The sequence below is a fragment of the Dermacentor andersoni genome, chromosome 1, assembly GCF_023375885.2.
Source record: "Dermacentor andersoni chromosome 1, qqDerAnde1_hic_scaffold, whole genome shotgun sequence".
Lineage (NCBI taxonomy): Eukaryota > Metazoa > Arthropoda > Arachnida > Ixodida > Ixodidae > Dermacentor > Dermacentor andersoni.
In genome coordinates this window covers 181034870-181058931 of record NC_092814.1, presented here as the reverse complement: position 1 = coordinate 181058931, position 24062 = coordinate 181034870, and the positions used below count along the sequence as shown (strand labels likewise).

At 47.3% G+C, this 24062-nt stretch overlaps 1 protein-coding gene across 1 annotated transcript in view; it reads right to left on the bottom strand.

The window, feature by feature from the left end:
* The window catches only part of LOC126547235 (Ig-like and fibronectin type-III domain-containing protein 2), a 97596-nt gene that overhangs the window by 47839 nt on the left and 25695 nt on the right, over window positions 1-24062 (bottom strand). Inside the window, exons 2-7 of the mRNA XM_055062831.2 lie at window positions 10429-10579; window positions 4581-4678; window positions 4374-4476; window positions 3517-3627; window positions 1579-1632; window positions 1319-1450 (exon numbers count right to left, since the gene is read on the bottom strand). Of these exons, the coding sequence (XP_054918806.2) occupies window positions 1319-1450; window positions 1579-1632; window positions 3517-3627; window positions 4374-4476; window positions 4581-4678; window positions 10429-10492 (562 nt within the window). The 5' untranslated portion in view covers window positions 10493-10579. The remainder of the gene's footprint in view (window positions 1-1318; window positions 1451-1578; window positions 1633-3516; window positions 3628-4373; window positions 4477-4580; window positions 4679-10428; window positions 10580-24062) is intronic.

Sequence of the window (24062 nt, the reverse complement as noted above, 5' to 3'; positions counted from 1 at the left end):
ATACTGTTGCACCAGCAATCATTTTGGCTTTTACCCTTCAACAGCAATGCCTCTAACACTAATGAAACTATATATCAGGATTAACTAAATTTAAGCTTGCATACATTTTAATGCACAAATAAGAAATTGTATTTTGTCTTCAGGAAATTCTCTTAACTAAAAGAGAATGGCTGCAATCTGAAGCAGACAAGGAAATAGAAGCACTTAGTGCCAGACCAACAATTTTAAAAATGTGTTCCAATTTTAAGTGAAATATAGTAATTTTAAGTGAAATATAGTAAGTTATGGTGAAGTTGTGCGGGAGATAGAAATTGGAGGAAACTCTATTATAGTCGTAACTTTCTATGCTTTAGTAGCATAAGGCTGTGAAAGCAAAATCCAGAAATAGACATGTCCTTCAAACATGATGCTCCGCATTAGAACCTTTTCATTTGCAACACTTTGTACAAGTTGGCTAACAATGCCCAACAACAAACAGCTACATACATACACACACACACACACACACACACACACACACAGAGATTATATATACACACACACAGAAATATATATATACAGGCACTTCTAAGTTGAGGACGCACATACGAAAAAACAGTGTTCTATTTCCTATGGACCCTTCGTCAGAGAATGAGGATATCACTTTATATATATACACACACTACTTATTGTCATTGACCTGTATTGTGATATTAAGCATGCTGCACTGTATTCTGTATTACGCATAGTCCTAAAGGTTTATGGCTCTGTTGGATAAGAAAAACTGTTGCAATATTTACATCAAGTGAGAAGAAAAGTGACAACACTTCACATAGAAGTCCTTATAATATTGACATGCTTACATTGGATCTTTTTATTGGAGGGGGTGGGGGGTGGAAGCAAAGCAACAAGTACAGAACAGCAAATTCTGAAAATGTCCCAATGGCAATATTATTCCAATAAAGTACAAAACAAGGGCGAGTTTTTCTAAAATAGCTCATGCTCTTATTTATTTATTTGGTACCTGCTTCGCCTTTAGTGGCATTATGTAATAACAGGGAGCATACATCCTATATAGCACCGTGTATTTGACACTCAAATAAAGCACACAAGGCGAGGTAGAAATCATCATTAGATACTATGTAAACAATTGCAAAGTTGTTTATGTAGCTCATCTAAAAAAATTTAGCGGCAGATTTGCAGACACAACTACACACTCCAACTTGAGCTGCTGGAAGCACACTGCTCAAGTAAGAAATTATTTTTCAAACAAGTGAATTTCTTTGTTAGCTTCATGTGCTTTTTTTTATGTTTGTCTCAGCATGGAAGCTAAACTGACCTGTGAGACACTGTGTGAGGATTCCAATGTACTCAAGGCACGTCCTAGGACTGTGGTGCCGTCCTGTGACAATGCCCTGGAGTGTGCAGTAGCCAAAGCACTCGGGTGGGATGCCCCTCTCGTTGCAGCAGTCTGCGGTGGGATGAGGTAAAAGGGAGGGGTGACAAAAATAAAGCAGGTGTGAGTATTTACACGCGCAGAAGTGCAGCGCTTCACACACACTCAAAGTGGGGAGCGAATTGGCAGCAAGCAATGCCCACCTGTATAGTTGTGTGTGAGGAGGAACGGTGTTGAGCGCCTCGCATCCTCAAGAACTGAAACAAAAGATATGTTACAAGTTGTCACCCAGCAACCTTCACAGGACCCAGGTAACAGCAGAGTTGCATTTCTACACTGGGAAAACAACACTTGAGCAGTATTCATTACAGCCTTTGATACACTCTACACGCAATGGGTAAAGGTACGACTATATAAGTGAACATGGATACAAAGAATTATCGGAAACATCCACGTGTAATGAATATATGTTTATAGCAAATGTTGGATATAATGAAGAAATGTTTGTGCCAGATGCGACTTTGTTATAGAGAGGCTTGACTGTAGTAGAGAAAATCTAATCCAAAATGCACAATTTAATGGATCAGCTACTTTTTTCTACATGTACAACACTTCTAATGTATATGTACAGCCACAGTATTGAATGAAAGATGAATATTTATTTTAAACTGGTCCACAGGCCACAAATGCGACAGACTAAACAATATTATGACATTATGCCACCAATAGACAATGTCACCCTTCCTGAACAAGAGTACTATATGTGCTCTATGTATTACACCGCCAGCCCTGGGTTGATATGTACTCTGTAAGTTAATACAGCTCACAGAAAAGAACTCATGATAAGTATTTATTTATTCGTTCTTATCTTTACACACTGCAGCTCTTTAGCAGGGCTATTGCATGTGTGGGTATATAGCACAAATCAACATATAAGGAAACAATGTTACACTGACTGTCAATATAGTGCACATTTTAGCAGCTTTAATAGCATTGACTATAAAGAGCTTCTAATACACTTTGACAACATGACTACATTCATGCAAACTTAAACCAATAAAAAATTGCTGAGTATGTTACTCTGCTCAGAATTCATAGTATTGTGGCTTTAAGAACAATAACAGGGTGTCTACCAAGTTGACATCTCCAAATTCCCCGAGTTTTCCAGGTTCTCCCTGAGTGCTTTGTTCTCCCCGAGTGCCCTGAGTAACACAGAAGTTTGTTTTAGGTCAAGACAGGCTGACGCTATGTTGCCCGATGCTGTCACTTTCTAGTAAGCATGCTAAAAAACGACTTAATCCAGTTTGAATAGTAAGGAGTACCATTTATTTTGTTCAAAAGGAAAATCAGAAGGAAGGGGGTTAGTAAAATGCACAGCAAATAACATATCCTTGAAAAAAATTGTAAAACTAATTGCAAATCAAGTGGAACATTCTCAAATACGAGATGCATACATAAACAAATGTTTTCGAATATCCACTTCAGTCACGAATTATGATCGAATGTCGATACACATATGTGAAACATAGGTGGTCCTTGAGACTCCACTGAAAGCAAATCAAGGTGATAGAATGACTCTTTGAGTATTTAATGATGAGTCATCATAACTAGAGTAACTAAATATTTGAATACTGTGAAGTCAGTCAAGCTACATTTCTTCATAGAAAGAATTAAATCCCTCGCTCGAATTAGATGCACAAGTTATTCACTGGCCTCAAGCATTTCAAGAAAGAAAACAAAATATTTTGAGGTTCCTACTGACACGCCCCACGTCAAATGTCACATAAAACACGGTAGTGCCTTCACCAAAGTGGTACTCTGTAACGATACATATCACTCGGAAGTAAAATGGAAGTAATTTAGGTTATCAGAATGTTCAATTTACCTTAAGCTTACCGTTCATGCTCTATTCCTTGCTACCACTGCACAGAAATGGCAAAGATAGGTCGCGTCCACAAATATGGATGTGACCTATCTGATATGTGATCCCTTCAGGTTGGCTTAACAGGAGCCTACTGTATACAGACTGGCCAGTAACACTAACAGCTTAACACTATACTGGCACGGTGACCTCTGACTCTCTCTTTACAAAATGTCCCAACTTTGTCGCAGGTCAATCTTGCAAAGTTCATCGCTCTCACCTGTAAGTAACCTTGTTATCCTTTGGTTGGGTGAAGTGTTCAGCTCACAGCTGTATCGACCAGAGTCCAATGGCTGTACATTGCTAATCCTCAGGACCCAGTTATTGTGCTCTGCATTTGAATTAAATTCAGACAGTCATCAACTAGATGAGTACACGATAAGAAACAGTTAAGTTGCAAGCACAATTACTCTTAGGTATACACACATCACAAGGGCAGTTTTAACCCTCTTTAAGACAGCCTTCATCAAGTTTTTATAATGTGATCGAAGTGTGTATGAGCGCAGGATGATTGAAATCATGCATGCTTGAAAATGATATGTAACCGTGCTCAACCTGCATCAACTCAACCACGCTTGAAAGTATCCATCTGACAAAAGTATTAGTTGTGTTAAGGTTCTCAGTGGATGGGGACATTTTGGAAAAGGTCAAATATGAATACAGGTGAAAACAATTAGTCTATAGCACCATTTTCCATTTAAGTTAATATAACAATGTAGTTTGTTTTTAGTGTTCCTTCAAGCATCCAAACTGACTAATACTACATAAAATGACGCTTAGCAGTTCTTAGCTTGCCTGAATAGCAGTACCCAATTCTTTCATGCAGTACCTAGGTCGAGTTTCAAGTTTCTCTTATGAGTGAAGACCAAAGGTGTTTATGATTTTCTCAGTACAGTGCAGTCCACTCATACAAGTGTTGAAGTTAGAAAACACAGTCATTAGGATCATAAATTGTTTATTTAGGCTGATTCTATACATATACCTACCTACACAATATAGTAGAAAAATTTATAATTATAGTATCATAACTCATCAGTATCATAAATGTGAACAACACTGTATGCAGTTTGTTTTTACCTGGATTATGTAAGACTGATATCCTGGGATCACCAATGACACGCACATTGCCTGCTGTCAGTACAGCTCCCTTGTCACGATCAGAAACTCTTCTCCATAGTACCTATTACAGAAAAAGTTTTGGTCAGCAAATTAAAAAGTGAAAAGATGGCATCAAGCAACCCTGTGCAGCAACTGCTTTTATGATAGGGTATATTAATCCCTTACTGTGTAGTTTGCTTGGTCTTTTACTACGCAATCAATCAGTGCTTCATCTCCTTTCACTGCAAGCACTGGCTCTAGAGGTGTGTCTTGTAAACTTGGACCTGCATGAATGCAAAACAAAGCAATAGTTAATTTACAAGATGGCACAGACAACATTACAACATTAAAAAGTATTCTTGAACCTGCAGAGCACATCTCCAAAACAGAAAAGCAACCACAGTAGAACTGCCACCCTTCAGTAGAACTGCCACCCTTCAGGAACCCGCACTAATAATGTTGAGCTGCTTAACTAACCCTACAATACTACAGTATCAGCATATGCTGAAGAGACTTTTGAATAAGTACCTCTTGCAAGGCAAGTTCTGAAAAAGTGCTTGCTGCACAGAGTCCATCTGCGCAATGAACAGAGAGCTGAAATATGAACAAGGTGAAATATATAGCACGAAGTTTGCTATAACCATTGGAACAACTGCTTACGTTGCCAAAGAGGTCTTATTGCTGTGTGCATAAAAAAATATACAATGAGTAACAACGAAAATAGTTGCAAAAAATTACATTAACACTAACAAGTTATTTTTTGCATGTCTCAATTTTGTGCCTTTAGCACAGTGTAACAAGTGCATGGTGTAATCTTTTCCTCTCACTTGCTTCTGACAGACTGCAGCCATGCAGTTTAGAAACGGTTAGTAACCTGACATTTACAACAACATAAAAAAAAAATCATACTCTTTTGCAATGCGTTGCGATCAAAACTGACAGCACGCTTTGCAAGATGAATTGACACGAAAACCAGCTGGTGATAAAACAAGGGTCAGTTTATTGTTATAATAATAAAAACGAAAGCAAGCAGGAAGGACAAACTACTAATTCGTGCCCACCAACGGAAACAAAGATTATCACTTTTCAGCGTTGGCCATGCCACCTCCCGTCAGTCCGTAGTCGGACTTCACATCCAAAGGTATGTTTCCAGGCGGTGCGACAAAGTATCCTTCCTCAGTCAATTTAGCGTTCTTGAGAATTTCCTCGGCACAACACTCAACTGGGACGTCAGGCCGTAACCGCAGAGGCACGTTCTCTAAAGGAGTCACCATCGGAGCCACACCCGTCGTGTCAACGTTCATTATGACACTGGCGAATTTGACGGCTTCTTCAAGACGTGTCACAGCCTCGGCGTTACTAAAGTCAACTAAGGAGAGCCGCTCGAGTAGTTCCACCGTACTCTGGTCCAAGGTGACGGCTTCACTGGCTTGCACCGCTTTCGGCAGCGGCTCGGACGGTACTACACAGCCACCTCCGCCGTTGCTGCATAATACTCGCTCCCCGTTACGGCCGCTGGGCCGAGTAGCAAAAGTTGCACACCATCGAAGTGCCGAGACTCGAAGCATTTCAAGCAACAGCGACAACGCCAAGAACACTTGATTTCACTTTCGAATCCCACAGGCGAGGAGCTGCGTAACCACAATGCAAACGGGTCCTTTTAATAATTCATCCACATTTTCATCGGAAACTGGTTAGAACTTGATAAAACAAAGGCCATTTACCACCACCAGCTTCTGTTAAAAACAAACCAATCGAACACACCGAGTTCAACAGACGAAAGATGCACACACGCGACACGCGCGGAGGGCCGAGTCGCACATGAGCCGCATGCGCAAGCGGATTGGCTCGGATTGGATATCGGATACCATACAAGGTTGCTCGCTCGCATCTCGCTCGCCGTTCACTCTCGCGTCAACGCCTCAACGCTACAACACTAGCGTTTGTTTCCGTTTCGCGGTCGCGACACGGAAAAGTAGCAGACGATGTCATGCCGCGAACTAATTTTGTTCGCGCAAAAACGAAAGAAAACATAAGCGAACTTTAACGTTTGTCTATTCCGGGCTCATTTCTGCTTCCAAAGTAATGCTAGCCACCCGCAGAAGGAGACAAATTACGCCGCCTTATCGGCCTTGAGACTTTTGTGCGTAGGTGTCGTGCGCGATCAAAGAAGCCGAAACGCTGCGTCGACTTGTCGACTCGTTCCTTGTTTGCAGACGCGCGGGACATACTCAGTGAGTGCGGAATTCGCATGTAACTACGTAGGGGAAAGAGCAACTGGGGTTCCCAAGAGTGAAATTTCCTGGAAGGCTGCGTCTTTCTCTCGACGCTCGCGGCGAACGCGGCAGTGCGTGACCAAGGACGCAGTTTGCGCGACATGTGCGAGGTTTACATGTCATCAGTGGCGTAGCAACGGGGGGGAGGCGTGGGCCCCGGGTGCCAGGGGCCAGCGGGGGGGAGGGGGGGGGGGGTCACATACGTCTGAATACACCCCTCTTTCCGCCGGCTACACCGGGGGGGGGGGGGGGGGGGGGTGATGTCGGGGGTGACAGATGACCTATGGGCCTCGGGTGCCAGACGACCTAGCTACGTCACTGCATGTCGTATGGCCCTTTGCACGCATCTTTCCTTGGACGCTTGTTCAATAACGGATAAAAGTGCTCTCCTGTGCTTTTCTATCTATCTCATTCGCTGTTTCGATTCAGATATGTGCCAAGTTTAGATGTATGCAGAACGGTATTGCGTAAAGTTAACAATAAACAAAAGTAACCTTTGTGTTTCGTTTTGTCTTTACCAGGCATGCCGTGGTAGTTACAGTTAACATTCGAAACGAGTAAACACGCGAGAGCAATATACTGCGCGGTAGGTGTCGTACAGCCCATTAACTAATCTTACTCCTATGCTCTCCCTAACGCGCTCTGCGGCAATCTAAAAGCGACAATCATCTCCATAGCTACTCCGCCCCCCCCCCCCCTCCTTTTTTTCTCTCTTCTTTATTTTGACCACTATATAGAGAATAAAATTCTGTACGAAAACATCGATAGCAAGACAGAAGGTCATAACGCAGCAGTACCAACGCGAAATATTGTGCTTGATTTCTACGAATACACTACTATAAGCACTTTATACACATTTTAAGGCCTTAGAGCTTGAAAAATATGCCGTGATAATGCGACAGACTTTGCTTGTCTGTACGCTGCATGTACGCACAAGCTCCTCCTTCCACCAGCCGCCAGCGACCCTATTAATCTTTGGGGCTTATCTTGTCCACAAATAATAAGCGTCCCTTTCCTTTAACGCCACGCGCCTGATACTTCCAGGTCACGAACGGCATGCGCGTTATCATCGTGACATGACATTCTTGACAGCAAAATAGCGAACGCAGAGCGTTAAAGGAAATGCACGCAAGATAGATGATGATTATTGTTTGGAGACAAGCACAAAATGGTCTAAAACTTTCTTGAGTGTACACACACACTCTTGCGTCGGTTAGATAACCGTTGGACCATTAGGGTTACAGAATGGGTTCCAAGAGAAGAGAAACGCCGTCGAGGACGGCAGAAGACAAGGTGGTGCGACGAAATTAGGAAATTCGCGGGCGGTAGTTGGAATCGGCTGGCGCGAGACAGGGGTAATTGGAGATCGCAGGGAGAGGCCTTCGTCCTGCAGTGGACATAGGACAGGCTGATGATGATGACACACTCTTAAAAAGTTTGCACCCAAATGTAACTGGAACACCAATGCATTTCGTCGGACACTTTGAAAATTAACATCTCAGAACTGGTGCAGTCCTGTAATTCGGTCCAAGTGGATATGCCTTCAACATAATCGTCATTTACCTTGCCCACATTTCCTTTCTTTAACGCGGCGAGCCCGATACTTCCAAGTCACGAACGACATGTGTGTGGTGAGCGCAGAGTTTTCAAGAAAGGAAACCCAAGCAAGACTGATGACGATTATCGTTGTGGCACAAGATAAGCCCCAAAGGGCGCAAACATTGTTAAGAGTGTAGATTGAAATATGTGCCGTAAACTAATTAATTGAAAAAATAATTAGCATAATTATGTTAATTATTCAGTTAGACATTCTGATTTCTTATAGAAGTATACAATGACTGCCTCATCGAGTAATTTAGTTCAAGGGTAGAAATTAATTGCGCAATCCGCCACAGGCATTTTTTTTTTTAATTTGGTGCAGTCAAAGATCTCTATGACATAGCGCGACGTTCTTCGGAGTGTGGTAAACCGATTAGACAACAGACCATTTTCAGAGTTCTCGAACCGTGGCCCCAAGCGTCGCAGGCTTACAAAGCGACGCGGGCATTGCTACAATTCATGGAATTGACTGGCTGGCCAGTCGATTCCATGAAGTGATGGACAACCGCACGTGTTCACACTGAGAGTGCCTTCTTCCTTCCCTGTGCAGCCTTTCTTAATTGTCATCCCTTAAACCCTTTCCCCGGGTAGAGAGGTCAACCGGATGTGCGTCTGGTTGACCTTTCCTTCCTTCTTTTCCTCCTCCTCCTCCTGGTGCAGTTAAAAAAAAGAAGAAAACAAACTACATAGGATGTCCCAGCTAACGTTACCCAAGCTGTTCAGCTAAAAATGAAATATTAAAGAATTAGCAGTTCCGCCCGAAAGGCGATGCACAGACTGCGATAGCAAAGTGTAGATAGCTGTACTGAGTCAGTATAGCAGTTTTATCGGCCGTATAAACTTGTAAACATTCGCTTACTAATTAACTTAACGATAGAATATGTAAGTGGGACTCAACGAGGACGTAGAGAGAAATAGACAGACTAGCACTGTCTTTGTGTGTCTCCTTCCTTCCAAGTCCTTGTTCAGTAGCGCTTACACATTCTATCATGGATTCATACCAACTAGCCCGTCAACATGTTTTAACTAAATTAACCAGCATGGAGTCACGCGCGCACAGGTAAACTGAACACATCTCGCTCGATGACAGCGGAAACTGTCTGTGAAAACGCTGGTGTTAAGAATCGCGGCAGCAACCGCGAGCCAATTGACCTCCGTGCATCTGCCGCTTCAACGCGAACGAAACGTCGAAAGCACAGCGCATACGAAGCTACCGGCAGTACGCGCACTCTGCAAACATCGCAGATCGCTTTGAAGATGACGCCCGCGCGGGTGCGTACTTTGGCTACGTCGCAGAAGGCGTCCCTACGGTGTCCGCCAAAGGCGTCTACCACGGCGTCCGCGATTCGCGTGGCCAACGCCGTAGTAGACGCCGTGGTTGTCTCCACTGTGTACGGAGCGGCGGGCGAGGAGGTCATCGAGGCACCCTAGAAGCCGCCGTAAAAGAACGGCCCTCCTCCCCCGCCTGAACACCCTCCCTCGCGCGCCACAGGAGAGGGTTAACACCCTCTCTTGTCTAGGTGGTGCTGAGAGGGCACGCATCTGGGGCGGCGTTCCTCGCTCGCGTACGCGAGATTGAACCGCATTCGCTGGCTCACCCTCACACGCTTTCACTAATACGGAACCTCACGGTGACGGTGACGCCGACGGCAGAAATGCGCCCGGAGTGCCCATATAATTGCTATCGCAATAAAACAAAAGCAAGGTGCAAGATACAATTTTAAGACTTGAGTGTGTTCGGTCGTCATATCGCTGACGACCGAATAGGCGTTATAATTGTACTTTGCACCATGTTTATTAAATATTTTGTTTCATTAAACAGCTTGGCTATACGTTAGCTGGGACACATAGTATACATACTCTACGCACGTGTATCCAGCCTGCTCGACGCACCTCTCAATTCCAGGCTGCGCGCCCAGGCCGCGAGCACGGCTGTATAGGGCAGCAAGTCTACCTGCTTGACGAAAGAGTTAGCGCTCGCCATCAGTCGTCTGTTCACGCGAGAACGAGTCCTCACTGCGTAATCCGCCCCTGGACGTTCGAGCACGCGTGAACGTGCGCAGCCCAGCCCACGACGCACATGCAAAACAGTCAGCTTCCTGAACAATGGCTGGAAACCTGTGCGCGGCGGAGCTCGTGCATACACACTGCGTGCTCACCGGCGGCGCTGAGCGGGGTGGCGAACACCAGTACTACCAGGAGGCGGGGCACGCAGACTTGCATGGCGGGGACTCTAGGCGCGCATCGAGCGGGGCGGCTCCGATCACTCTGCTGTCGCCCTGTCCGGACCCTCAGAGGAGGCTTGTTTGCCTGCAACAGAAGCCAGGGAGAAAATTAGCGAACCGGCTAGTCACGTTTAGAAGCCACTCCAATTCGCGTAATTTATTATTATTATAATTATTATTATTATTATTATTATTATTATTATTATTATTATTATTATTATTATTATTATTATTATTGGCGCAAAAATATTTCGAGGTAGGGAGGGGGGGGGGACACACACGCTTGATGTGCCCTTCCTGGCTGCGCCCCTGGTCCAGGGCACTGCGCCATTTGAAGTGTAGCCCAGATTCGAAAGTCGGAATGAGTCGGTTCAGGGGCGCTGGAAGTACTGTGATGGTGGAGCTACAGTGTACTAGAATCTAGTACACTGTAGTGGAGCAAAGGGGCGGGGGAGCAGTCGCTTGACAGGCGCTGAGCTTTATTGGCCGAGTAGCTGCAGTGGCAGTCATGCTGAAATCTGAGGCGAGGTGACGCGACGCCCCCCTCCACCTCCTTTAATTGCCGACGCCACGGTGTTAACCGACCAATCCCTTTCAAATTGCGATATTTCCTACTATGTGCGAGTCTTACAAGCTATATTACGTTTGTTGTTTACTCCTTTGCGAGTGCGCTTGTCAGGCACGATTCTTGCACTACACTCTTAGAAAAAGTTACACCCTTTGGGGCGTATCTTGTCCCACAACGATAATCGTCATCTGTCTTGCCCGCGTTTCCTTTCTTTAACGCTGTAAGCCCGGTACTTCCCAGTCACAAACGGCATGCGCGTTATCAGTGTGACGCAGCATTCTCCACAGGAAAGTAGCGAGCGCCGAGTATTCAGGAAAGGAAACGCAAGCAAGGCAGATGACGATTATCGTTGTGGGACAAATATACACCCCAAGGGTGCAACCGTTTTAAGAGTAAGAGTGTACACTCTAAAAAAGTTTACACCCTTTGGGGTATATGTCTGCCACACAACAATAATCGTCATCTGCCTTGCTTGCGTTTCATTTCTTGAAAACGCCGCGCCCGCTACTTTCCTGTCGACACTGCTATGTCATGCTGATAACGAGCATGCTGTTCGTGACTGGGAAGCACTGGGCTCGCAGCGTTAAGGAAAGGAAATGCGGACAAGACAGATGACGTTTACCGTTGTGTGGCAAGATACGACTCAAAGGGTGTAAACTTAGAGTGTAACGTATAGCGCCGTATACGTGTTGTGTGTGCAAGGCGCGCGTGTCGGGCGTATGACGATCATGAAGTTTTACGCACGAGTATACGTAAACACTCGTGTCCACTGAATGTCGTCATGGGGCCTTCATGAATAACAGCTCAGAGCTGCCTTCAGCTTTTTATTTTGTCTCCTGCTTTCTCGATATCACCCTTTCAAAGGGGGGGGGGGGGGATGTGAGAAATGAGCTGCATGCGGCTGTTTTTGTTGCTTGTTTGTTTCTCAGGCTATCCGTGTACCCCGTGGTCGAACGTATCAGGAGTACATACCGCCGCGGTTACCCAGCCACGCAACAGTACTCATGTGATAAAATTTTTCATCAGAAAGTCAGGAAAACATTTTAAGTATACTTCAGTGAGTGAACGAGTGAGTGAACATTGAAAAAAGAAAAAGAATGCCCAAGCACACACACACACACACACACACACACACACACACACACACACATATATATATATATATATATATATATATATATATATATCTCAGCCTTAAATTCGCAGAGGGCACGCCATGGTGCCGTGATGAGTATATATAGGTTTCGACACCTTTAAGCTCAATCCGTCTCTCTGAGCGTCTTCGCAGCCGGTTTGTTCTGTACCGCCTGTGCACCCGCACCACATAACGCTAAATACATATCAGCTATACATATGTACATATCGTGGGCACCGTATACTACCGGTGGTTGATTCATAATGCGTGAATGCGCTCAACCGACCGAGACGATCAGCGCAGTGGACGCTCTTGTACTAGCCGAATGTTCTAAATACCACCTTCGTGCGTCACCCTGGTCGTGTGCGCGTGTTTTTTTTTTTTTTTTTTCAACATCGCACATCGCGTCCCTTTAGTGGTCGTGGTTTTATTCGTTTCCCGCGCGACGGCCGTGTGCTCTTCTAATTTCTCCTATTCCGCCTCAAATCAAATCTAAGCAAGAAAGTGCAAAATTAACGCCCTCGCAATGGCTACACAATTACCACACTTACCCACCGATTTCCTCGTTCTCGATGCCCGCTGGCCCCTTTAGCGCGGCTTTGTTTTGCCCAACTCGCGCGCTCGCGGCTTCGCTTTCAACGAGGGCCCGCGTGTGCTGAAAACAAATAGCGACCAACTTTTGCTGTTGTTTTGCGCACCACGACGCACACGGCCGGCCACGGCTTCCCCGCGCGAGGGTTGAGGGAAGAGAGCGAGTGTGGGAATGAGGCGCCGACTGTTTCCCGCTGCACGCCTGTGCAGGCGTTCCTGCGCGCTCTTGTGCGTGCGTGCGCCACCGCGCCTCCCCGCATAATTGCGGCACGTAGTACTTATAGTAGGCGCCTCGCGTACGCCCGCGGGCGCGCGGTCAACTTTCCCCAAGAAAGAGCAGTCACTACTTTGAAGTAATAAAAGAAGACGAATAAATATAAAGAAAGCGAAGCAAACGCACTCTTGTCAGGGCGATACCATATTACAAAGTCGTCGATACACCCGCTGGGGATCGATTCTTAATTCGTGCGTATCTTGCCAGAACGACTGCGCTGTGGCCGCGCGTCCCTGTTCGGCGCTGCGCCATACAGAGGGTGCTTCACGCAACTTGAACCAAAGATTAAAAAAAGAAGTGGTTTGCCGCAGCTGGATGAAACTAACGACATATGTATGCCGTCATGTGGCGCTCCTCAAGATATATATATATATTTTTTTTTTGCATTCAGTGCTTCCCCAACCGTGCTTCGAGCTTGGCTTATCGGGGACGACGGCGCTTCCTTTCCGTGTGCCACCGTCAAAGATGCTGACGCACTGTGGAGCCGATGCCTAGAGCCGCGGTCGCTCACTTCGCCACGGTCCGCGCGCACGGTTCTTTCTCTCGAAGCACGGTTGTGAGCACTGCAATACGATAGCGCATGAGCGCAGTCACGTGGTTTTATTTCATATTTCGCGGGATTCCTTAAACGCCGAAAAAAAGATCACCACGCAGCATGTACGTTGTCATACACAAAAATAAAGGAAAAAGAAAAAGAGAAATTGGATCGGTCATTTCTGAACGTAGCGATATGCACTTGGCCCTAAAGTAAATATTATTTTTTTATAATTGATCTTGGTTAACTAACTAATTAAGCGGAATATAAAAAAAATCACCGCTCAAGCGCTCCGTGCAGACGGTTATAACCAGCGAAGCTGAAACGTGCGGCCCCGGTGTTTATCACAGGGTTAAGCCCGACGGTTCATTAAACGACGGCATGGTAGGCTGCCGGATCCTCGGTACGCAATTGCTGCTTGCGCTCGGCTGCACGAGCCTGTTCTTGTGCCTGGGATACAACATCAGCACGGCATAGACGAGATCCCCCGGTTCTGCTCGCGGCGTTGCTGATCGAAAGCTGCCTGCTCCTAAGGGGTACGTGTGATACGTGGCCTACCCATTTCGGTGGGGATAGTTTCGATAAAACAAGAGTTACAGCCGCTTTCTGTAACCATACATCCTCCTTAGACGGCTATGTACTGACAGCAGGCGGGAATTCTGTAACGTTTACAACTTTGCTGTGAACTATTTATGACAAGTAAATGAAACTCGGCATAATGATAGAGTCGTCTTAGCGGCCAATTTCAGTGCGATCTTTTTGCAAGATACCTACGTTAGAGTGAGAGCTACAGAGCATTCGTGAGAAATTCGAGGTGAAACTTTTTTCGTGTCGACGCTACGCGGTAGACGGACGGACATCGACCACCGCCGGAGCGTATAGCTATATACAGCTTTCGCTGTAAAACGCCCGCGTCGTCGTAATTGTTTTCTTTCGTGCCTGACCCGCTGTGGTGGCTTCACAGCTATGGCGTTGCGCTGCTATATAGGGCTCCCAACCTCAAGTTTGCCGACAAACGCCAGCGTCACGCCTTCCCTGGCGGAGAGCGGCGTCACCATACATCAGGTCGCCGGCGCCGTGAGGCGCTCACGGTGCCCGCGATCTTTGCAAAATTGATCCTCGCGTCACCGCAGTTTCGCGATGATTCGGCGGTCGGGCAGCCAAGGTGCCTGGTACTGTTGCGTGGTGAACTACCACGACAGCGGCAAAAACACCCGGGATCTGCAGCCGCGTGTCCAATTCTACAGTTTCCCGGGTAAATGGTACGAAAAGGAACACATGCAGGCATGGATAAATGTTGTCAGCAGGGAGTCGGAATGCGAAATTTTGCCGTCTTCCTTAATGCTTGCTATTATTCGCCGCAGCGTTGTTGCTTCGCCTTGTAGCTCAGTCATGACAGTTTGCTCGTGACGACGAGAATATTGCTGCAGCTCTACTTCGATGTGCATTGAGTGACGCATTGAGCGTCGGCTGATTTGCGCGTGTGACGCACATTGTGCTTTCTCGTGTTTGTTTCACAGAGCCCGATTGATTGGTAACATGTCTATAGTAGCAAGTTGCAAGCAGTTGAGCCCCATGCCGTCGTCCATTTTATCCACGCTGAAGACGTTGATGAAGGGAATGACTGCTTCTCATCGAGAACGAGGAATATGGGTTTATTTACAGTATCCACATGCAGTTCATCCATCTAGCAGGACTGCGAGAGAAAGTGCATCAGTCTAACATGACTGCTTGAGAAAGTACACTGAGCAGCCGCACAACAGCGGTTTATAAACACTCGGTCCCCCCCCCCCCCCCCCCCCGATCCCAAGGTGACGGAAACGTTCGTCCAGGCATCGTAAACAAGCCGCATCTCTGCGGGACGGCTTACACACACACACACTTCCGCACAGGTTCGCGGTCCGGATCCGACGTCAGACGGACTTCGTAGAACTCGGGGCTTGTGTCAGGAAAGGTGCCTTTTATTCCCCGAGCTGACCCCCGCAGCGCGGCTGGGTGCCCATTGTCTTGCGTCTTGGACGACGCGTGGGAAGGAGCCTCGAACTACGTTCCCGCGAGCACTCCCCCGCTCGTGGCAGACCAGGGCGGTGGTAGCGGGCTCAGTAACAATAGTTGGTCCGCCGATCGCATTCAGTCACAACGGCGACGAGGCTAGAGCGTAACAGTGGCGTTCCAAGAAAGTTGACGCCGCTGTCGAAACTGGCTGGCAAAACTTGCATCTCAGCTGGGCCGTTCTTAACAACGGACGACACAATCTTGCAGTCCGTACTCCCGTACACAACACGCCTACGCGACCGCGCTGCCTGGCGACTTTTTCGTGTGCTCCCGCGAGTGGCGCTGCTCAGCAGCGTCCGTAGCGCAGCCTTGCCCAGGCTATAAGAAGTCACAACACGCCTACGCGACCGCGCTGCCTGGCGACTTTTTCGTGTGCTCCCGGGAGTGGCGCTGCTCAGCAGCGTCCGTAGCGCAGCCTTGCCCAGGCTATGAAGTCTATATATGCACGAGGTCGCGGGATCAAATCCCTCCCGCGGCGGCCGCATTTCGAGGGGGCGCAATGCAAAAACTACCGTGTGCCATTCATTGCGTGCACGTTACAAATCCTCAGGTGGTCAAAATGAATCCGGAGGCCCACACTACGGCGTACCTCACAATCACATCATGTTTTTGGCATGTAAAAACCCCAGAATTTAATGTTAATTTTTTTATTTGTGAATTTCGTGTCTGTGGTTTGTCTGCGTCCTTTTAGCAGCAGTTATATGTTTAACGGACTCAGTTAGTCATGCTGTTCCGTAAGAGCACTTTGCTGAGACAACGTAGACTCCATACAAAAGAACGTCCGTAGAAAATCAAGCGTGCGACGCGACATCGGACCGACCAATTGCGAGTCGCGTAGTCGAGTGCCAAAGCATGTTATTGAGTAGTGACATCATCAGAAAATGACAAACCGTAAAGTCTTTCGCTGAACACAATAGTTAGGTGGCCGGAAGGACCATCGTCGTTCCACATATGAAGACTGGACTGAAGATGTGGTCTGGTGAACTCGAAGGAGGCTCAGGAAAAGGTCCCGTATCTAACAATTGGACGTGCGGTGACAGAGGCGGCGCTTGTGTCGGCGTAGTGTGGTGCCGTATTAAAAAAAATTCATTCATTCATGATTCATGATGGAGCATAAACAGCTTCGCTGGTAAACCGTCTCCATATGAATGTTGCGGCCCACGAATTTGTTTTCTGTCTTCTCTATTAGCCCCCCTCCCTCTCCCCTCTCCACCTTCCCCTTCCGGGTGGCGGGACACTACTATAATGGTACAGTGCGAGGTGTCGTGGCAACTGTCAAGACAAGTTCGACACCTCGCGCGTTCGGTGTCAAGTCTAGACTCATCACGCTTGACTTGAACCTAGTAACTTACTCTAGCAGAGTGACGTCACTTTCCGGTAGCGCTCGGCAGACAAAGCCGCAGACAGCGCGGGAGCACTCGAGAGTTTAGCATGACTTTAATCTGCGTAATGTTAGCTGAGAGCTCATAGAGAACTGCGGCTGTGTCGGCACAGTGAATCGGCAACGTTCGATCCTCAGGACGCTTGCAGCTCGGCTGTGACGACGCCGGCGCTCTGGCCGAGTTGCGAAGCCGACCGTGAAAGGAAGCGTGTGGCCGTCGCGTGAGCCGTGACGCCTCGATTCTGCTGCCTTTTCTTTTGATCTCCCTCAATAACCGCCGGTCACACGCAGGGCGCCGATCGGCTCGCAACGGGGAACCCTTTTCTATTTCAGTCGCACGCCCCCAAGCACGTCCTCCGTCTCTTGCTACCGCTGACGGTGGTGGAAGCTGGGCGGGTGGTCGCTGGCGCCACTGGCCACGTGTAAAACGGCGTTGAAAGCTCCCTATTTATGCTTCCCTTCCCGCTGTTTAAGTTGTTCGAGCTTTCTGCCCGGACGGGCGGGTCATGCCTTACACACAAACGACTCGCGAATCTTGTTTTTCTTTAACTGTTGCGGTCAGTCTCTCGAAAGTGTACTCGTGCCGTAATCGGTGGACCAGAGTGGAAAAGAAAGAGAAGCATTGCAAACAATGGAAAGACAAAAAAAGAAAAAAGTAAATACGAAAAGACAGGAGTTCTGCCTCATTGAGAAGGAAGAAAGGGTCCTTCAGGCGATCACGTGGAATTTGGCGCGCTCAAGCACGCACGCACCTCTTCAGAGAGTCTGAATTCTGACGCACGGAACGGTATTTACTGACTTTGCTGTCGCGAACTCGGCTTTCTATGAGCGTGCAATCAAGAGCATATTGAGGTGAAGCAAAGAATTGGATAAGACGCCAGGGCCAGAGGAGCCAGCATGCCTCCCCCGTAGGAAGAGAGGGAGAGACATGTGTTGCTTCATGCGGCGCGTTTTTCACTGCACTTCGAGTGACGAAAGGAGGCATACGCGCGTGTGCGTAGCCGGCACAGCGAAAGGTTTGCACAATCGGCACACACACACACACACACACACACAATATATATATATATATATATATATATATATATATATATATATATATATATATATATATATATCTATAAGTCGCGTGGCGTGTGCGTACTTCCCGTACGTGCCAAATGTTGCGATTTCACGTAAAGGAAACGTTTTCGGAGATTGCTTTACAAAGCTCTTAGTTTTATTTTATTTTGTTCTTCTTCGGGGAGGGAGGGGGGAAGAATACCATACGTGCCACCCTCACCCCAGCCAACATTTTGTTCAGGCCCGCTGCCATTCGCTCTTTTTATGGTGCAAACATTCATTCATGCGTATATATGTTGTGATTTAAGAGCCAACGTTAACGTGGGATAAAGCTATGCAACGCCTGATTATACAAATAGCAATGTCAAAATCAGCACGCGAAAAGAAAAGATTACATTTTAGAGTTTTACGTGCTGAAACCACGTTATAATTATGAAGCACGCCGTAGTTGAGGACTCCGGATTAATTTTGACCACCGTCACGCATATCTTAGCACGCGAGAATTGCAAACAAATAGCGGAGTATATGCATAGAGCATGTAATGAATACGAGAGCGGCTGCAAGAATAGTTTTCACGACTAATTACTCTCGCGTACACGGATCGGGTTAGTAGTGACGTTTTACAATTTGGCCACAGAGACAGCGGGAAAGTCGGGTAAAAGGAAAATGGACAGCGGAGGCAGAACAGCGAATCGGGGACAACGAATTTCACACGCGTATACGACACTTATCGCTCCCAGTGCGCGGTCGCCAGCCTGATGCGAGAGAAAACAAAAGCTTGGCACTGGGACCCACCGCGGAATCGGTCTTCCAAGCGAGACAAACGACGACGAACGCGACGCCGCCGTCGTCACTCCTCAACGACCGACGACGCCCGGCCGCGCTCTCCGCGCCCTTCCTGCAAACTTTCGCAGCGGCACCGCTTCCTGAAGAACGAAGCGCTATCGAGGACCGGCGCGGTGGCACGGTTTCGCGCCCTGACCGAGAGTTCTCGCCGGCCACGCATCGCGCTTCCTGTCGGGGAATTATACTATGCAGGCGCGGTGTTCGCGAGGTATGTAATGCCACTTCGTTGGCGCTTCGGCCCGTTCTCTGGCTCAGCGGTAGCAACGGCCCCCTGCACGTGCGGCTTTTTCAGCATTGGTGGAAACGCCAAGTTTAGGCCAGCGGGTCAGACTCTCATCGCTCGCGAAGTATAGCTGTGCGGCCTTTTGCGCTTCCACGCGATGTTGGATTCTATATATATATATATATGAATGAAATGCATATTCATGCTAAAGTGAATGTACGCACCCATACACCTTTACGTGCTTACTGGTAGGGAAAAGGAAGAGGTGTGAACAGCGACTGTGTCCGCCGTTCAGCTTATTCTGTGTCACACACACACACACACACACACACACACACACACACATCTCTCTCTCTCTCTCTCTCTCTATATATATATATATATCAGTGATGCGTTGAATATCAGGATCCGTTCGTAAAATAGTTTAAATAGAAGCCCATAGGGAAAAAAAGTTGCTTTTTCGCCCGAAAGGCGAAGCATCGATTGCCATATAGCAAATTAGTAGACATATATATGAAATAAGGATAGTAGTTTTATCAACCATATAAGCTTGTAAACATATGCACTCTAACTTAGGTTAACAAGAATGGTGTCACGCGCGCACAAACAAACATGAACATATGCATCTTACTCGATGACCGCGGAAACTCGCTGTCAAAACGCTGGAGCAAGGAAGCGCAGCAGCAGCAGCGAGCGAATTGACCTACGCGCTGCCTCTCGCATCACCGCTAACAGGCGAAAGCACAGCGCATGGCGGACTCTGTGCCCGTCGCGGACGGCTGTCAAGGTACAGCGACACGGGCGGGCGGCCGCCCGGAGTAGAACGCGGTTCCCCTCTCTAGTATACAGCATACAACAAGCGGCAACGATTTTATCGCCCTTGAACTTTATGCGGAACCTCACGGCGGCGCGGACGGCAGAATTGCGCTTGGAGTGTCCATGTAATTGCTATAGGCATCAAAATGGCGCGACTGACGTTTCGGCCGCGGCGACCAGCCGAGAGTTTTCCGATGAAGGCCGGTAACGCGGCTGTATATATATAGAGAGAGATAGATGATGAACATCTATCTATCTGATGCTGATAGATATAGAGATAGATATATGATTATGCTGCGCCGAATGTTTTTGTGCCATACGATCTTGCACGATAGCGCGATTTCGTACACATGAGGCTCGAAATTTTTCTGTCGGACTCCCACAGTATTCCACGCCTTGGCTCGTCATTTTTCACGGAGCAGATGTACGGCTTCTTTTCTTCCCAGATGTTCGTTTCTTTCTCGTCTCAGGGACTCTTACGCTTCGTTATCACTTCATTTTTTCTTCTCTTCCGCTTTAAAAAGAAATCATCATCATCATCACCGTCGCCGTCATCATCATCATCGTCATCATCAACAACGTATTTTAAGTACACTGCAGGACGAAGGCCTCTACCTCCGATCTCCAATTACTCCTGTGCTGCGCCAACTGATTCCCACTCGCGCCTGCGAATTTCTTAATTTCATCACCCCACCTAGTCTTCTGCCGTTCTCGACTGCGTCTCCCTTCTCTTGGCACCCATTCTGTAACCCTAATGGTCCACCAGTTATTTAACCTACGCATTACATGACCTGCCCAGCTCCATTTTTTTCTCTTCATCATCATCATCAGCCTGGTTACGCCCACTGCAGGGCAAAGGCCTTTCCCATACTTCTCCAACTGCCCCGGTCATGTACTAATTGTGGCCATGTTGACCCTCCAAACTTCCTAATCTCATCTGCCCACCTAACTTTCTGTCGCCCCCTGCTACGCTTCCCTTCCCTCGGAATCCAGTCCGTAACCCTTAATGACCATCGGTTATCTTCCCTCCTCTTTTTCTCTTAATGTCAGTTAGAATATCGGCTATGCCCGTTTGCTCTCTGACCCGCTCCACTCTCTTCCTGTCTCTTAACGTTACGCCAATCATTCTTCGTTCCATCGCTCTTTGTGCGGTCCTTAACTTGTTTTCGAGCTTGTCTCCTTGTCTGACTCCTTTCTTTATAAGTACCTTCCTAGTTTTCTTGTGGAGAATTAACGTAGCTGTGGAATCTTTGTAGATATTTTCCAAAATATTTACGTAAGCAACCTGTACTCCTTGATTACATAATGTCCAAGTTTTGTGCTCCATATGTTAGCACCGGTAGAATGCACTGATTGCACACCTTTCTTTTTAGTGATAATAGTAAGCTTAATGGTAATGATAATGGTAAGCCGTATGCGCTCCAACCCATTTTTATTCTTCTGTAAATTTCCTTCTCATGATCGGGGTCCCCTGTGAGTAAATGACCTAGGACCTAGTACACCTACACAGATTCTAGAGGTTGACTGACGATGCTGAATTCTTGTTCCCTTGCCAGGCTATTGATCATTATCTTTGTTTTCTGCATATTAATCTTCAATCATACTCTTACACTCTCTCTCTCTTAAGGTCATTTGTTGTAACTTGTCCCCAGTGTTGCTCAACAGGACAATGTCAACTGCAAACTGAAGGTTGCTGAGATATTCGCCGTGGATTCTTACTCCTAAGCCGTCGCTATATAATAGGTTGAATACTTCTTCCAAGCACGCAGTGAATAACATTGGAGAGATATCTCCTTGTCTAACCTCTTTCTTTATTGGTATCTTCCTACTTGTCTTGTGGAGAATTAGGGCAGCTGTGAGATCTTTGTAGATATTTTCCAAGGTATTTACGTAAGCCTCCTGTACTCCTTGATAACATAATGCCTCTATGACTACTAGTATCTCTACTGAATCAAATGCCTTTCCGTAATCTATGAAAGCCATGTAGAGAGGCTGTTTGTACTCTGCATTTTTTGTTGCTACGCTTTCTGAAGAAGGTGTTCATTATCCATAGCTTATTCCTTTCCGTGAATTCTACCAACATCTCTCCTCTAGTGTTTCTGGAACCGACGCCGTAGTTCCCAATTGCTTGTTCACCAACCTGCTTTCCCCCCACTTTTGCATTGAAGTCACCCATTACTACAGTACACTGAGTTTGCACTTTTCTCATGGCTAATTCCACATCTTCATAAAACTGATCTACTTCATTATCATCATGACTGGAGGTTGGAGCGTAGACTTGTGCCACATTTAATCTATAACTCTTATTAGGTTGATTACGACTACTGCTACCCTCTCATTAATGCTGCAGAATTCGTCAGTGTTGCCCGCTATGTCCTTATGTATTAAGAATACTACCCCATATAAGTTCCTAGCTGGGAGTCCTCTATAGCAGAGGACGTGACCGTTGGTCAGCACTGTATAAGCCTCACCAGTTCTTCTAACCTCACTAAGGCCAATAATATCCCAAACAATGCCTGATAGTTCCTCAAAGAGTCCTGCTAAGTTAGCCTCACTCGAAAGAGTTCGGGTGTTAAAGGTTGCAAGGGTGAGTTTCCATTGCCGGCCTGTCCGGGTCCAGAGATTCTTAGCAACCTCTGCTGCGTTACAGGTCTGACCGCGGCCTTGGTCAGGTGCTCCGCAGCTGCTGGGGACTTGAGGGCCATGGGTTAATACGAGCTCTAAGAGATAGAAGTCGAAGTGTAAGACTTCACATCTACAATGGACAGATACAGATTACGGCACGTCGCCATCCCTCTTTTGACATATTTATCAGCTTACAACGTTGGTAGAAGCAAATTAGGAGAGATTATCCTGGACCATTTGAACTTACGGTACAAGTGGCGCAGTCGTATACAGTTTAGATGTCAAAGAAAACGGTTGGTGACTCTCCAACCGTTTTCTTTGACATCTAAACTGTATACTGTATACTGTAAACTGTATACGACCGGAACAGAGGAATCAAAGAAGAAGACGCACTGCGCCTGGTGCAGGCATTCGTCGTGTCACGCGTAACGTACTCCGCCCCGTACCTCCAGCTTGCGAAGGTGAACCGCGAGACGCTGAACACGACGATAAGAAAAGCAGTCAAACTCGCCATGGGCATCCCAGTCTACTCGTCAACGCAGAAGCTGCTGGAAATGGGTGCCCACAACACGGTGGAAGAGCTGGTGGAAGCACACCTATCCCACCAGAGAGTAAGGCTGAGCCGGACAGAGCACGGTCGGGCCGTCCTACGCAAGATAGGATGGCAAATTGAACAGCAACCGACAACGGAGCCGCTCCCCACAACGTGGAGAGACATTATTAAGACCAAGCCCCTCCCAAGGAACATGCAGCCGGGAGGAACAACGAGAGACGCTCTGCGCGGGCCAAGGCACTGGCTCGACAGCTGGAAGAGGACCCCGAGGTCCTCTACGCGGATGCCTCGCTTCCCAAGCACGGGACCAGAGCAACGGCGGTCGTCACCACCATCGATAAACTGGTCACAGGCGCGTCGATACGGACGACGAAGACAGCCGAAGCAGAAGAAGTGGCCGTGGCCCTCGCACTCGCACAACCGGGAGTGAGGACCGTGGTCACAGATTCCCAGACCGCCTACGCAAGCTACCGCAAGGGGAACATCTCTCCCGCGGCACTAGCGATCCTCACCAAATGCAAATCACCGGGACGGGCCGTTGAGCTCGTGTGGGTCCCGGCTCACTCGCAAGTGGAAGGCAACGCACTCGCCGACCACTATGCCCGAGAACTGTCAATCCGGGCCGAGGACGAGCCAGAGCTACCGCACCCCGTGACAAGCTACAAAGAAATTACGCAAATGTACAGAAGCGGCAGATGTAGGCTTCCCCGTCCGCATCCGCAACTCAGCCGAATGCAGCAAACAATCGTGCGACGCACGCAAGCGGGGTCACTAGCGCATCCCGTGCTCTTGCACAAGATGTTTCCAACAGAACATGACACTTCATGCCCTTTTTGCAGACGGTCAAAAGGCACTCTAGCACACATCCTTGCAGAGTGCACTAAGCTCAAGAACCCCCCACCAT